General features: G+C 42.3%; 1 protein-coding gene across 1 annotated transcript; it reads right to left on the bottom strand.

Annotated features, from left to right (window-relative positions):
* Positions 1-3,498: 3,498 nt before the first annotated feature.
* Positions 3,499-16,494, bottom strand: dusp10 (dual specificity phosphatase 10). Its single transcript, XM_020628289.3, has 4 exons — positions 16,284-16,494; positions 14,264-15,084; positions 8,731-9,099; positions 3,499-8,200 (listed from the first exon to the last, which is right to left on the bottom strand). Exons 2-4 carry the CDS (start codon positions 15,036-15,038, stop codon positions 7,935-7,937), a joined length of 1,410 nt encoding a protein of 469 aa, XP_020483945.1. The 5' UTR covers positions 15,039-15,084; positions 16,284-16,494; the 3' UTR covers positions 3,499-7,934.
* Positions 16,495-17,191: the final 697 nt, after the last annotated feature.

Here is a 17,191-nt window from a genome sequence, read left to right as displayed (position 1 = left end):
TCCACAGCTCTTCGGCAGGTGGTATATTTGCATCAGCTGATATGCAGAGACGGCCTGTGTCATGCATTGAGACCTCCTGTAAGCTCCTTTTTTCTGCTTTTTGAAATGGACCATGACCTCCTCTTCTCTCTCTCTCTCTCTCTTCCTTTTTGTCTGTCTCGCTGCATCTCTCATTCCTCCGCTTGCTCCACCGTCCTATCCTTCCTGTCTCTGTGTGTGATGCAGGAGGATAATTCATACTCACCAACAAAGAGCTGACTGAACAGAATCATGGGCCAGAACTCATTTACAGCAAGAATACATTACAGGGAGATAGACATTAGATAGAGAGCATCAGCACTGATCCGCATGGCAGGAGTAAACAGTACGTGTCCAATTGTACAAGGACCACCAAACATTTTTCAAAAATCTACTTGCAAATTGCATCCCATTGGATCAGAGATAGCTGCATGCAGAAATTAACTAGAAGTATGAGGAGGTGTGTTAGAGCTATGTTCTCATATAACATCAAAGGTGTACACTAAATATGTGACAGAAAGGTTCCAAATAGAACAGAACTATTAAATGCTTTAATTTAGTCAGGCGTTTTAAAGGAGTAGTTCAACATTTTGTAAATCATTCAACTTAATTCATATGACATATTTCATACGAACATGCAGCCCAAAGTTCTTCACAAAGTTCTCCCACATAGAAACTGGTAGCACTAATAGCCTAGTGGTTATGTCCCGCGCCCCAGGTACAGAGACTATAGTCCACGTCGCAGTGGCTGTGGGTTCAAATTAGAACCCCCCCCATTCTCTCCTCCCAATATTTAATGTCTCTCTTCAGCTGAACCATGTAATACTTTGGCTAAGGTGTAAAATTCCTCCAAATTGGAAGTAAAAATCTACAATGATTGTTGTTTTTGAGGGAGTTACATGAGACGATTGATACCATCATGTCTGTTTTGTAAACATGAGGGATTTAAAACAATAACAATAAGTTGTGATTATTACCTGTATTTCAATTGTAAATGTTGATTTATCACATTTTTACACCAAATTCCTCCATTATGTTGCTTAAACGTCTGTTCATGTTTCCCTAATCCATGTGATGAGCTCCACAGTAAGGAGTCTTATAGTGAAGACATGATGAGTGGAATTGGCAGTGAACTCTTTAAGAGCTCCCTATATATTTCTTAAATGTTGATATTTGATTCAAGCTGTTTGATTATCAGACGATGTTACGATCTATATTTTGTTCCACCCCTATAAACAACACACGAAGAAAAGTTTAAAGATTTCTTTTGGGGCTTTTTGTTCCTCCACTGAAGAGACAGGACAGTGGAAAGAGTTGGAAATCAGGGAGAGAGCGAGAGAGAGAGAGAGAGAGAGAGTCTGGAATGAGATGAGGAAAAGGAGCGACAGGTCCGAGTTGAACCTGGGCCGCCCGCTTAGAGGACTATAGCCTCCGTACATGGGGCGTGTGCACTAACCACTGGGCCACAACACGCTCAACATTATTCCTGCACGTAATGAAATGATGAAAGGTCATACAGGAAACGTACTCTCACACTGAAACCAACAGATTAATGATTCTGAGAAAAGCCGTCCCTTCTCTTTTTTTTCAGATTACCCTGAATCTGTGTGTCTTTCTGCATATTTTTGTTTTGATGTTTGCTAAATATGACAGGAATCATTTTATGCATGAGCTGCACAGTGCTGCTATGATGTCGTTTGGTGGGATGACGTGCGAGTGCGTCTTCCAGTGACAAAAGCAGCAGCTTTGATGGTAACCAGTGCAGCCGTCTTTAGGATCTCAGATCCTCTCTGCTTTATTTCACCACCTCTTCCGACTGGGAAGTGTACACACACACACACAAACACACACACACACACACACACACACACACACATGCACACACACACACACACACGCACGCACACACTTGATTCTAAGTCAATGTGTGTGTGGAAAAGTTAGATCCTCCTCCTCTCCTCTCCTGCTTTGCCTAATACGTCCATGAAGGGCCGACATGAGAGTGGCGTTCAGCAGCACAGAGATCAGGGCTATTCTTGTGCCGCCAGCCGGCCCAGTGCTGATAGGAAAGGATTAATGAGGCGGGGCACTCATCACTTGTAATTAGAAACAACGCTAAAAACTATTTTTGTTCCTGTTCCTATGGAGAGATCTTGACCCCTACACACCCCTTCGCTGCCAGCCATGAGGTGGGAGATGCCTGTGAAGAGGAGTAAATATAGGCCCATAACTCCTGCAGCTATGTGACACATGGTTCAATAGAGGGGAGCGCAGATAATTCACAGCTCTGGCTGTGTGCTCCACTGGATGCTAAAATGTCAAGAGGCTGAGAGAGGCTGTCCGTTCAAATTTCCCACTGTTAGGGTTGTTTTGTTGTTATTGATCCTGATGGTTAGAGAGTCTCTGAGCTTCTGTTGTTTCCTGGCTGCCATTAAATCCCATGACAATTATCCTGTGATACCCCCCACACACACCCACCCACCTTTTTTTTTTTTTTATCCCTCAGTCTGTTTCTTCCATTTTATTATCAGGAAGTTTTCACACATGTTTTTCTATACTCCATTATCCTTTATAGCTGAGGCAGCTTTTCATGAGGCATATTTTCTTGTTTTTTTTTATTTTCATATATCATGGTGTATCTATTTTTTTACCATTTTGGCACATTTATTGACAACTTGACACACTTGACAAAGGTTCAGAGGGTGATACTTATTTTCGAGTAATAGTTTGTCGCCCTTCGCACCGACTTTATGAGAGAGTTGGATGTGCGTACACCTTCTTAAAAAGAGAAATGTATTGACAAAATGATTGATGAGATTAAAACAATAACAGATAAATATTCAGTTATGACAAGCATAGTGAGTTGGAGCTTTTGTCTCACGCTAAGAATTCTGACCTTCTTTAAGGCAGGACTTTTTTTGTGCTAAAAACTTTACCAGTAGACCCCAGGAAAAATAGCTGAGCTCTCGGGTACAGCTAATGGGGATCCTAACAAATAAACAAATCAATAGAGCATGACTATAATTCCTTCATAGCCGAGTTGTTGTGCAATACGTCCTGTCCTTATGCTCTGTTTCTGGTCACTCTCGACTTCAAAGGGGAATATTTGTTTCACACACTTGACTAGTTGCTAAGTTTGTCGCTCAGGTTATAAACCAATACTTCTTTGTTGCAGAGAGCGGGAAACCAGTCGACAAGCGCTGTAAAGGTGAATCAGAGCAGTGAAGGTTTTCTCCATTATACCACAATGATGAACAAAAATAAAAAAGATATCGCTGAGAAGAACTGCTGAGATCTGTGCGTACATAACTACAAGTGGACACTTTCTGATTTCATTGTATTTCACAAGTCCATTGCCAATTTCAAAATAGTGATTATAGCAGCTGCAAAATGTTGAATTCAATTCATTACAAATATTTTTAAAAAGGCAATTTTTACCGTGTCAGATTCGCAAGAAAAGAAACCTCAGAGACGCCAACATAAACTTGAAGCCTCCCTGTTTATTTCAAAGCTCACAAGTAGAGGATTACAAAAATGACAGTGCTTCAATTTGCAACAGTTTCGGGGAGTAGTAGGAGAAGAGTAGGAGAGATGACAGACCAGTTGAGGAATTCTTTTTAGCAAGTCATGCAAAAAAGGTGTGGGAGAAGGCCTCCGTTATTATAGCACCCTTTGTGGAAGAAAAATAAATCCATATGTCCGTAGGTCAGTGCAAAAATAGTAATGAATATATGCATACAAAGAAAATAGATATATATATTTATATACTGTATATATACTTGACTTTGATTACAGACACAGAGAAAGATACAGAGACTTGTAGAGCGAAGCCCATTTTCACCGGAGTCTCAGAGCAGAGACTCTTCAACAAGTCTGGTTGTAAAAAGTGCACATCAAATATGACAGTTTGATAATGTTCAAATACAGAACGGACGCCTGTTGGAGCTGTCGGTTAGGCTATGACCTCTACAGAAAGAGCAGTGTGGGAAAGACAGACAGCACCATAATGGCCAATAGTTCCCCCCCCCACCACCCCCCCATCCCCTTTGAGGGCCAGGAGCACACAGCATGCTTCGTTTTTCAACCAGAGAGCATAATGTACAGTACTACGATTATTACATTGTTAAGATACATACAAAAGCAATGTGCTGCTGATGTAATAGAAACCAGCAGATGGGATGAAAATGGTACATCATTTGTTTGGAACATTGGCTCAAATGGTTAGCACTCTTGATTTCTTTTAGCAAATATAAATGCACAAGCTACAAACGTGTGGTAAATCTTTTCTTTTTCTTTTTTTTTTAAATATACCTTTTGATAATATTTAAAATCTATCGTGGAGCACCAGTAGACACCAATGACGACACTAACAAAAAAAACAAACAAGTGAGGACTTTTTGCCCCACAAACTTTTTTTTGTTTTTATATAACGTCTTTGTCCGTTCGATCTGTTAGTCATGCTCAAAATGTTTGCAAAAAACGCCTCGTCCAACAGTTTCACGACAGTTTGTTTAAGATGCAACCTGTTTCATTGTTATTTGCATAGCATGAATCTTCACATGAGGGATTTTCAGAAGCTTATTATCATAAATGTTGGTGTTGTAAAGCCTTCCTTTGAGTTCTGGATCCATTATTTTATGAAAGCGTGTCACATCCTCCGTCCTTCTCACGCGTTCAACTGTAGAATACGACAGCTCACAGATGGTGCATTCAGAGGGTTTTCTTTTTGGGAGCATTGACATTTAATGATTTTAGCCCTGTGCTTCCTTTTCTGCTTTTTTTTTTCATGCAAACAATGGAGAACTGAACAGATGATATGAAGCTTTGATAATCCGAAGAGGAAGTGTTACTTGTGAGGAAGCTAATTAAAGTTAGCATCAAAATAATTAAAGAATACTGGATGAAGAGATGTTTCTGCTCATTTCAGATCTGAACGTCATGCTGCTATACCTCCAGTTAAAGGATGGCTGCATATGTTTGAAAGTCAAGCAGTCCTTTGGTTCCACAAATGAAAAGTAACGTGTGTGTTGTGTGGGCTACAATAACTCAGCAATTACGGAGCTTCCAAAGAATTGTAAAATATATTTCCCAACGGTGAAAATTCTCTTGAAGCTGCTTCAAGAATTATTTTTTTTTGTAAAAGTCGACGACACTTTGTTTCTGCATTTGCTGAGTTGAAACACAGCGGGCAAAAGTAAAGTTTAGGTTGCTGCCAAGAACTGTATAAAGAATGGACAGCACAAGAGCTCCAGAGAAGTGAAGCCAAACCATTTGGATACATGTGAAATCAATTTGTCTCAATCAGTCTTTAAAGTTAGTTCACATTATGCTTATTTTATATGCTTCATAACCGACACATATCTGTGCTGCTGAGGACTGGATACTGGCCCAAGGTAACTCTGTGGTTTTCTTGGTAAGTTAAATGTGCACTTTGGTCGGCAGAAGGAGCTTGGTGTCAATTCCACTAGATCCTTTCTCCGCAAGTCTTGGCTCCAAATGACATCACTAGCGCAAAATAGCGCCCGTTACTGGGATATTTTGGCTTCAATTTGTCTCAGTGGAATGAAATGGAGACAGGATGTCAATATTTATCTACAGTGGTGCTGAAAAACCTTTTATTATTATTATTATTATTATTATTAAATTGTATATATTTTTGTAGTTCACATTATTCCAGTTACTGTCAAGGTAGAAAACTCTAGATCCATCTAGCTGTAAAAGATTTTTTTTTTTTTTTACTACCCTGATAAAGAAACTCGGGTAAAGCAGGATTTAAGTGGAAAGTGCTGGAGCTTTTTTTTAAAAATGCTCCTGTAGAATGCTAGCTTTTCCACAATAAAACGACAGCTCATGAATTGGGAAAATTATCTAATTGAGCATGTGCGGTGCATTCAACTTTGTCTAAAAGGACAACTACAGTAATAATTGGATTTAAGGCTTCGGGAGAGCACACACATCTGTATGTTTTAGGTGAAATGACCATGCAAAATAGATTTAGTTTCAGTTTAGATTTAGTTCAGTGAAGTCCATGAGAATGAAGGCGTAAATGAGCAGCACAAGCAAATGTCTTCTCTTGATATCAATCTACATGTGTTTGTTGTAATGAGTCAAGTGAGTCAGATGCAACAGGATGAGGGGAAACTGTGTGGACAAACATACACTCTTTATTCTCTCTTTACACTACTATTGAGTGCAGTGTTATTGTACAGTTCACGGTGGTATTCGGAGTCTCCTTCCTGCCACCACGAGATCAGAGTTACATAATGAGTGTGTTTCACCTCAGAGCTTGTTAGCCTCTCTGAATGCAATCTTCTGCAAGTCTGCGTGTGAACGGGAAACAGCAGAAATAGTCTTTGAAACGTGAAATCTGGAACAAAAGGAGCAGGTTGCTTCTGTCTGGGAGTTAAAAATTTGACCTCATTCTGCATCCGTCTGCACGTGATGTTGTAGCATGCGCAGGCCCAGTGGTGACACATGAATTAAGGCATTGATAGAGGCACTGGAGCAGCACGTGACAGCAGCGCTTGCCTTAGCGAGGCAGAGGAGCTCACTAAACTGTAGCTTAGTGTCAGCGACAGGGACTGGCAAAAGATTAGACAAGGGGTCACACTGCTCTACTGTACCACCCTGTGTCACACTGCACTGTGACGCACGGGACGAGCTGAATGTTTGAAGTCTGTACCTCCACTCTGCTACCCTTTGATGGATTAAATTAAAGCTGGAAATGAAGGGCATTGATACAAACATGTAGCTACATAGGGACACAGCAAAGTACATTACAATGAAGCTGTGTCGTGGATGAATGGAGGGGGGGGGGGGGGAATTGGGTCAAAAAGAACAAATGCTGCAAAAAAAAACAAACAGGCAGTGAAATTCCTCCATTCAGCAACATCAAAAATCAGCTTTAGCCCTGTTTTTATAATATTCACTGATTATTTTAACGTGTTTTTTTCCTCTGATAGCAGCCATGCATAAAAAAAAAATTAAAAAAAAGAGAGCTCATGGTTGTCTCGTTACACACATACAGTATATTGCTAATATTGATGTATATGTTGATGCAGGAATGGCAAAACAAAGACACCGGAGCAAACACATAAAATATAAAATGTGTGATTCTGACTGACACAAAGCCAAAAAAGCTGCACTCAAAAAAAAAAAAAAATGAAACCCCATTATTTTTCTGTCTTGTACACATCTGTGCCAAGTATGACACAGCATAACATGAACATATAGAACTGAACAACAGTATCACGCTAACATCAGAATGGCATCTCAGCGAAAAGCTGGAAATGTTTTGTAATCATTACCGATATATACACATAAGATCAAGGTCTCAGTTGCATTTCAGTCAAATTATTGCACAGTAAGCCGCAGCGGGCTTGTCATGGTCATCCCCATATACCCCTGTATAAAAATAGAACAACAACATAAACACACCAAACATGTCTTCATCTTTTCTTTTCTTTTTTCTTTTTTTTTTTTTTGACAGGCACTGCCATGGCCAACCCCGCCTGAGTCTGCAAACAGAAACAGTGTGCCACAGTGTGAGCTTTAAGAGTTTCTCCTCTCAGTAATTGCCTCTAAGCACATAGAGTATCTTTTCCAAACTGAATTTTCTTTCCCTCTGCGGTCACAAGTGGAAAGCTTCCAACTGACCGCCTCCCCTCTCTCCATCGCTCTAACTCATCCTCTCCTCCGGGACTACAGCCAGGTCCAAAGAGCGGAGATTTTTTTGGCATTTCTTATCACCACTGACCCAGAGCTTTGCTTCTCCAGGGAGCCCAAGATGAGCGCGAGGAGATTCAAGAAGAATATTCTCCATCACGCCCAAACCAGCTCAAAAGAGCAGTCGAACCTCTCTCAAAAAAGCAGTGAGAGTAAGTCAAAATGTGAGTGTCGATTTGAAGGGTTTCACTTTAGACGACTGTTTCCACACCGATCAGCTTTGGCGTGAGGATTCGTGGCGTTATTCCGTTGTTGAGGTCTTCCTCGAACTCCAGCAGCTGGCCCATGAAGTTGAGGTTTGGGGAGATGATCGGCCTCCTGGTTTTGACGAACTTGTAGGCGTCCGTCATGGTCATCCAGGTGTGCTTCATCAGGTAAGCGATCACAATGGTGGCTGATCGGGACACGCCCGCCTGGCAGTGGATCAGAAGGCCCATACCCGCTTGATGTGCTTCCTCTGCAGAGAGGAAACAAGGAAACAGTCAGAACGCAGTAAAGTGAATGTTAAGTTCCCACAGAGGAAGTTCAGTCATAGATACTCAAACGTAAAAGATTAGTGGTTACCAGGCGTCTGTCTACGTCTAGCCAAACAGAACATTTTGCCTGATTATACTTATTTGTGTTGGGACGTTAATATTAACAAGCTTCTTTTATTTTATATCACAAATGAGAAATAGAGACGCCGTTGTTGTGTTAGGAGAAAACAAAGTTGTTATCACGGTATCTCTAACATTCTGACCACGGGCATCATTTTTAAATTACAGATAAAAAGACACAAAAAAAAGATGGAATCAAAAAGCATTTACTGTAAACTTTAAATTTGTAGTAACAATGAACAACCTGAGATTTTGGTACAGTGCTTGAACCTCATAAGAAGGTATTGCGTTGTCTTAAAGGGTCAAAATACATCGAGTTTGGGCGCCACCATGTAAGCCTTCTGCTGTGAGAAGTATCAACTATCACTGTTACAAGTGACCGTTTTCATACCGATGAATTCAAACGCCTCCTCGAAGTACTGCCGCAGGTTCTGCTTGTTGCTGTCTGTGGCGGGGAGGCGTTTGTAGATGAAGAGGCCCGTGTCGTAGTGGTAAAGCGGCAGGTGGGTGGTCACATTGAGGATGTAGCCGATGTTGCAGCGCTGCAGCATGTTGATGTCCTGAGCGTCGTGCTCGTTCCCCAGATAAAGGAAGGGCAGGATGGGTGTCAGGTCTGCGTTCTCTATGTCCGGGGTGGAGGGCAGGGAGTGAGGTAGCGTCCCTGACAGGCCGGCAGCCGCACCGGAGTCCAAGCCCTCGTGAAGGTGCAGCGAGTGCTCGCACAGGTTTTCATGGCTCTGCCTGAAGCAGCTAAGGCCGCCTGTGAACACAAAACACAGATTATGATTGAAGCTTGAAGTAAAAAAGTGACAAACAACGTTTTTTAAAATGTGCGTTTTTTCCCCATTCCCATCCGTCGATGCATTTTAGACCCTGTTGATCTCCTTTGATAGGGCATGTAGCTAAGGTTTCTTGGGTTAAAAGTTCAATTCACACTGGAGACCACCTTACTAAACATACTTCACTCACGCTTCTGTCAGCCACACGGCAAACTCACTGCTTACTAGGACAAGTTCACTTTGTACGTACACCTTATTAGAGTAACAACAACTTGCTTTTAAGTGCTTTGAGGTGCTAAAACGCGACAGCAATACCCAATCAGATGACCAAACTTTTAGATTTGGTAGTGATTATAATGTGTCCTTTTGAATATAAAATCAATATAAAGGGATTGGAAGTGTTTCCATTTGCGACAATTGACAGTCGACTCCTTTTAAATGTAAAAATAACTCTTAAGTCAGTTTCCACTGGCTAACTGACTGGGAAATCCCCTCTTTTAAAACGCAGGTATATAGATGTATTAAGCTTTTGATGTACTTCTCACTGGACATCTGCACTTCTCCAAATAAACTGGTTTGCACCTGTCGCTGTTAATGCCAAAGTTTCCCTTTAGCAGAGTGGTTGGTGGGGAGGGGTGGAGAGAGTCAGACACACACACACACACACACACACACACACACACACACACACACACACACACACACACACACACACACACACACATACACACACACAGTATCAGTTCATGTTCATGTATTGTTCACTTTGCAACAGTTGACATCATGCTATGTGAGGTCATCGCTCAACTTCCCCCTTTGTGAGCAGACAGACAGGTGGGGATCGACTGTCAGACAGTTCCACCATAAAACAGATCGTTCTCCATGAACACATACTGGCTCCACCCTCACTTTAGTGGGTATAGTGGGTGTCATGGTAATAATTACACAAACCCAAAAAGGGAAGTCTTTATAAGCTTTCTGACACACAAAAGTCAAGTAAATGTTCGGGGGAATTCCAGTGGCATTTGGGTAGTTTAAATGTTTTTGATATTCTGAGCTCTGAAGACAAAGCTGAGTCAATTAAGTCTTTTTGATAGACATCTAAAAACTCTATAGTTTAAACATCCAAAACCACCTTCTTCCCGGTCTAAATAAGTATCAATATCACACATAAGCCTTGGTTCTCAGAGATAACTGTACTTAGAAAATCTCATCTAAATATCTAAGTTCCAGTAAATGTGGTTTCCGTTAACGTGAATTCACCAACTTTAAGTCCACTAAACTGAATTACTCTTGAATCTCCAAAGAGATGAGACTGCAGACCCTGATGTTAACTTCTGTGTCATGTCTACTGCCGTTCATTAGGGGAGATAAAGAAAGACCCGTTTCTACTCAAGCTCTCATTGGCTAAAGTAGCCTAGGAAGAGTTCATGGACCGTCTCAAAAGGTGGAATGAGGGGTTGCGAGGTGGGAAAATTGGGAACAGGGGGCATACATTTTGAAGCGATCCATGGATTTTTGCGGATGTAATGTGTTTGGATTAAACTCTCGCCCGTGCACATTACTGTTTTTGTTTGAATATTATGACTGGAAGAGTACAGTTGACCTTCAGATGTAAAAAAAATAATAATAATAATCAGTAAGACGTGTTCGTTTGTCTGTAGTCTGACCAATGAAAAGACTGTGGCTGCTGTGTTGGTTGGTTCACGTGGTCGTGATCACAAGAATCATAGCGTTCTAGTGATCCATAGCATGAGTGACAGTTGAACACAGCAGCGGTATTGATGACGGTGATGCCCAGAAAACACACTTACGGCCTGTGGGTCTGTCAGGGGAGATGATAAATCAAAAAAGTTTTTATTAGTAGATTTTCAGCAGACAGGTGTATCATTTAATTTTAGTCATCATGGTTTTTTTTTTTGTTGGTTTTTTTTCAAGGTTTATTTTTGGGCTTTTTGTGCCTTTATTGGAGAGATAGGACAGTGGAGAGAGTTAGAAATCAGGGAGCGAGAGAGCGGGGAATGACATGCGGGAAAGTAGCCACAGGTTTGATGTGAACCCGGGCCGCCCGCTTAGAGGACTACAGCCTCCATACATGGGGCGCGCGCACTAACCACTGCGCCACCAGCGCCCCCATCATGGCTTTTTAAGAATTCCAATCTCCTGTCTCCAGCGAAAAGCTGAAATTGTTTTGTTGTTTTAAACCGGATTAATGGTTAACTGAGTTTAATTTTTGATGATCTGTACCCACCTCCTCTCATACTGTATTTCTAAAATCTGCATTTTAATTTCACTATCATTTTATTGACCTCTACTCTAAGTGAAGAAGAAGAAAAACGCTGCATGTCCCTCCTGTCTCTATGACAACAGGCTGTTGACAACGGCCGCTGTATGAGCGACACTGCTCCGCTACTTTTTTACCGTGTTTTATAGTTTAGTTTATTTCCCAGACGTGGCGTAAAGATGATGTGGGTACAAGACATGATCCGTAGGCGGCAAAACTTCAAGGAATATTATACATGATGTTAAGAGCGCTGGTGACGTCAACAGCATCTTTCTGAAAAGTTGAAAAGATTGTAAACTTAAGCGCTCAGAGAGGCCGCACAAAAAAAGGCGGACTGCTCGGGAAAAAAAAGAAAAATCTAAGGGTAGTGGATAGCTTTAGCTTCACACACGCCTAGTGAGAAAGTATTGCTTAAAAAACTGAAGTTAACATCTACCTGTTTGTTGGACGCTTAAATTATTATTATTTTTTTAGCTACAATCAACACAGACTGTTAAATTGCTAAACTAGCCTCACTGTTTTTTCTTAAACTGAAACCAGAGTCTGTCTTTCCAAGTCTCAGCTGTTAACACATTTGATAGTAAACTGAGAATAACAGAGTCTCCAGAAGAAAAAAAAGAAGCACATTGCTGTGAGATGAAATCTGTCAAGTGTGACCGTCATGATCTGAAAGCTGAACACAAAGGAAAACCATCACGTCTGTGAGCCACGGGGCCGAGTTCCTGCTTTGAAACGACAGCTTCTGCCTCAGCTCCCAGCCTCTCGCACCACAGACCCGCTGTTTCCAACACCGCTGCTGACACCTTGTTTATGGCAGTTCTGACGTTTTAAATGTTAACAAGTTACCTCTCTGAGCTGCAGCAGGGGCAGGGAAAGAAACATTGTGTGTTTCCACTGAAGCAACGAGCACATTTCGATAAATCATGACTAAGACATGCTGGTAAATTAATCAGCAGCCATACAGGAATGATCAAAATCTGTCACTATTCCCACACATACTTCAAAATCTGTCATTTTTATCAAACAATGAACAATAATCAACACTAAATTTCCCCCCAAAAATGAAAAGTGAATGAGAATAATGAATTATTACATAACCAGGGCTCTTCTAGTTTGTGCTTAGGGCTGCTTTAGTTCATGTTTTATTAAACCCGAAGAATCGGATTAAGTAAGATGGAATATAGGCTGCAATCAAACATGTAAAAGGGGACACACGGGACATACAAGCCATTCTTGCAATGAGCGAGATGCATGTCTTGCATTTTGCATGCCAGAATGAGTGAGACGCTGTGTGTATTCCTCCCGCTGAGGCGAGCGTCGTACACACAAACACACACGAAACGCTGCAGGATGAGCAGCCTCGTCCATCAAAGCACCCAGGAGGACTAGAGGACCGAGAGCGGAGAAGAGATCAAGGAGCTGTGATCTTACGGCTAGACGTCGACTCGCAGGCATTCATGAAACACTCGCAGCCGAGCCCCTCCCCACACACACACACACACACACATATACACACAGGACACGCTGCTGCTGCTCCAGCTTCAAACACATACACCAAAGATAGCAAACATGGCAGCGACCCAAGGACTGCCATCTCTAAAGGCTGTCTTATTTACTAACAGCTGCTTCTGCAAAATACTTGAAATGTGTCCCGTACAGAGCGGGTGTGGAGTGTGTGGGCGCATATGTTTTCCGTTGCTAATTGTACATCTAATAGTCTGTTAGTTTTTTTTTTTGTTTGTTTTTTTTAATCTATTTCTGTTTCTGTCGCTTCTCTCCAACTTTCTCTGCTCGTCCAGTTGTGGTAGACGGCTCTCCACCAATGAGGTACTTCCTTGCCACTGTGGCAGAGAGCTTCCTCATTGGTGGATACATTTTTGGGACTCTGATAAATGATAATACGGTTATGAGTGTACAGCCTAATCCTGCTCTGTAAAGAAAAGTGCAATGAGTTATGTTTCGTTGTGGTTTGGCACTTTCTAAATGACTTGAGTAAAAGCTGTTGTGTGTGGGGTGATGTTACTGCTGTGAGTCTTTAGTACAAAGCTCAAGGGGGGGGGGGGGGGGGGGAAACAACAGTTGCTGTGTTTACGGGCAAAATCAGCTGACCATGACAATAAAGTGTTACGTTTAACCAGCTTTAAACGCACACTACATCATCATAACACCACCAAATCTGTTTTATTGGCATAAGCTTCTACCATTACTAAATCTGACTACCATTACTTTGACTGACTACACCGACTGCTTGTTCAAATTTTGAGACTCTTATAATTATACAGTTCTATGTGGCAAGGAAGGACTTCCAATTAACAGGCAGAGACCTCGAGCAGAACCAGACTCATTGGTGGACAACCATCTGCCACTAAATTGAGAATTTAAATGAAAAGGAGAAAAGACGAACAGAGTGACATTTACATTTCACATGTCCTAACTGATTTACTCCGTCTGGCATCAGAGTGAGGTCCATTTAACAATTAAATGGTTTTTTTTTTATCCACCTTTTACACAACAGAACTGGAATTCCTCTTTCTTCAAAAAGTTCATCCTTTTTGTTTTTAAAGGTACAAATCACAACAAAAGTTATCCCATGGCATTTCATATAATGAGCCAACCTTACTTCACTTCTTTTTCTTTTTTTTTAACAGAGAACACTTTCATTGGCAACAGTAGCAACGGGAAATTTCCTTGTACTGTCACATGCAGAAATCTTGGGCAGAACCAGACTCATTGGTGAACATCCAAACTGTTTAACTCTTTCTGAAATCAAACTAAAAACCATGAAATTGAAGTTCCTATCCCCTTAAAGGCCTGGTTTTTCTCAATCCTTCAAAGATTGAACGAACCCACTTGGATGTTACCTTTAAGGATGATGGGGTCTTTGCCCTCCCTCCTCAGGGACTCCAGAATCACATGCAGCGGCTGAGAAAATGTGAGGCGGTTGGGGTCCGTGGTGCTCTCATCATAAACCACAATCTCTTTGGAGAAGATGCCCTTATAAGAGTCCTTGCCCTCGCGGCAGGAGATGAGGTCCAGCACAGTGATCTTGCCTTGCTGCAGCCGCCGCCGGCTGATCTTGTCGGAGCAGTTGATGTGCACGGCCCCCCGAATGTGTCTCTTATTGTACTCCATGAAGGGCCGGCAGTCGATAATGACCGGCACGGGTCCTATGGGGTGTCCCATGGGGCAACAGGTCATCCGTTTAGCCAGCTCATTGGGGTGGATGACCCTAACGGATGCCTTTGGAGTGCCTGGGGCGAGACTGGGGGCGCTTAACGCTTCATGGTTGCTGACCATTGGGGTGGGGGCGCCGGCATAGCTGAGGTTTGGGCTGCTGGCACTCACCTGGCTGTGGCTGAGGCTCGGGCTGTCCTTCTCATAGGTGGTCACAGAGCAGCAGCTGGCACTGCTGCATCCACACGACAACGAGCGCGTGGAGCCCTTGGATGAGGGCATATACGTCACAAGATTGGCCGTCGCCCGAATCTTCACCACGGTGGTGCTGATGACTGTGTCGCTGTTGCTGCTGGAGATGGAGTCCAGGTAGCTGGTGTCCAGGCGCAGTTGGAGTTCCTGAGGTCGGATCGGCCTTGGCAGCGCCACCACAATTCTGTCGTCAAGAGGAGATGGAGGCATGGGGAGGCCGAGGGCTGGACGTTTACGGAGAACTCAACAAGCCGCTCTGTGGGGACGGAGACGAGAAAAAGCATGAGGCGAGGAGGAAATCTTTGCTTCAAAACAGTTATATTCAGTGAGGTTTGCTTCAAGTGATTCAGATCAAGGCTGTGAATGAAAGAGCAGAGAGGACAAAGAGCGACCTCCTGTCTGTTTGATCAACATGCAAACTAGAAAACGGCTGCTGAAGCCAAATATTAGTAGTGTCAACACCTGAGGGGCTACACCCAACATGGTGAGAAAATAAAGGCGTGACAGACAGGCCACTAATAATAAACAGTGAAATCATCACAGTCTGGTGTAACAGAATCACTTGAAGTGTAATCAATATGAATCATCCTCCACATACTGTACACTTTTATGTCTGAGTGTATGTGTGTCAAGGCTATGTGTGTATTTTAGTGTTTGTGTGTGTTTGTGTGTGTGTGTGTGTGTGTGTGTGTGTGTGTGTGTGTGTGTGTGTGTGTGTGCTGTTGAATTTTTCATCCCAACTGTGGTCTCTCTGATCCAAAGCTTTTATAACAAGGGAGAGAGAAGAAAAAAAATGATAAAATACTGCATCAGCGCCGCAGTTTGGTCTCTCCCCCAGATGGAAAGTCGGGGTCCAAAAATAAAAATAAATAAATAAATAAACCAACAGAAGGGTGGCAATATCTTTTGATCCGCATTCTGAGCATTTTTGAAAGCATGTCATGCTGGCATGTTATGTAAAGACACCCGCCGAGCATTGCCTGTCCCGGCCATCGCCAATCCTTTTGAGCACGGTGCAGGTTCAGCAGGAATCATTCATGGCCAAATTCATTGAAGAAACCGGCATGGGAACGTGCCGTGAATGTGATATAGCTTTCAGGATGAGACTAACTGATCTGATGAGCTGAAAATTTCAATTTCACACCGGCGAATAAATTAAAAAAAATAAAGAATTAATTAATTAAAAATGTAGGGTTTGTAACTTTGTCGCAGCGGGGGGATATAGGCTACAATTTACTGCTGTGTTAAAATTAAAATGATTTATTCCGCACAGTCAAAGAATAAAAGCCTATCGGATAAAATAACATCTCACCGGCTTCAAATGGTTGCAGTTATAACTATAATTTTAGAATAGCATGACTGCTCACTGACTGCATTTAAAACAACTCATGCTTTGGGCACTAATTCCCAAACTTGCCTTTTTTTTTTTTTTTTTTTTTTTTAATTTCTGCTTACCGGTGTGTGTCGCGTGCACCTCAGAGTGGTTTATTAATCTCCGCTCGCGGGCAGCGTTGCCTCCATTCAGTCCGTCCCAGTGTTGTGGAGCGGCAACATTTTTAGTACTTTTACCCTGCTCCCCAGAAATAATATTGAAGGAAGTCTGCCAGCCTACTGAAGTTGCGCAGCGGGATTGACGCGAGCGCGAGCCAATACGCGACTTCATTAATATTAGAGTTGGTCCTTTTTGTACAGTGAGGTCCGGCCCTGCTGGTGGGAGGGGTTTACGCCTCCCACTGTAGAGCCGTACGCCTCTATTGCTAGCGAGGAGGGAGGTTTTTAGAGGGGGGGAGCGGGGGGGGAGGAGGGGGGAGGGCTGTCGCTTGAACTGCCTTCAGTCCCACGTACGAGCAGGGATGATGTCACTGGCAACCAATGAAGAGTCTCTCAAGGAGGCTGGAGGAAGAAGACACGGTGCGTTCACGTGTTGCTCGTAAACTCGTAACGTACAGTAAAACAGAGATGCCAATAAGACCAGGAACATAATTTTTTTTTTTCTCTACAGTTTTAACGAGATAGATCAAAAGAGAGACATAATTCATGTGTTGAACTATGAAGGCCTATTAACTTTTACTGTGTTTGTCTCTATTCTGAAACTCCAGATATCTTTTCCAGATTCTGTCAAAAGAGAAACTTCACATAATCTAAGATACCAGCCTGGAAATGAATTGACTTTACAGAGCGGACAGCTTCAGCAGAGAGGAATCAGACATTATTTTATTTTATGAGGTGTGTTATTAGAACTTATTCACTCTCAAAGAAGATGCAAACACGTAAAACATCATATACCAACAAGATGGTCTGATTAAACTACACACTGGTTATTGGTGTTTATAGGATATTCATTTATAAAGTATGTCAAAGTA

The sequence above is a fragment of the Labrus bergylta genome, chromosome 15 (assembly GCF_963930695.1).
Source record: "Labrus bergylta chromosome 15, fLabBer1.1, whole genome shotgun sequence".
NCBI classification, from domain to species: domain Eukaryota; kingdom Metazoa; phylum Chordata; class Actinopteri; order Labriformes; family Labridae; genus Labrus; species Labrus bergylta.
The sequence above is the reverse complement of the archived record's forward strand: the minus strand, read 5'-3'. Positions and strand labels throughout refer to the sequence as shown.

Coding starts and splice junctions, on each gene's coding strand:
- dusp10 (XM_020628289.3), bottom strand. CDS start 15,038: ATGCCTCCATCTCCTCTTGACGACAGAATTGTGGTGGCGCTGCCAAGG. Junction 9,100..14,263: donor AGACCCCATCATCCTTAAAG/GTAACATCCAAG, acceptor TTGTGTTCACAG/GCGGCCTTAGCTGCTTCAGG. Junction 8,201..8,730: donor GGAGGCGTTTGAATTCATCG/GTATGAAAACGG, acceptor TCCTCTCTGCAG/AGGAAGCACATCAAGCGGGT.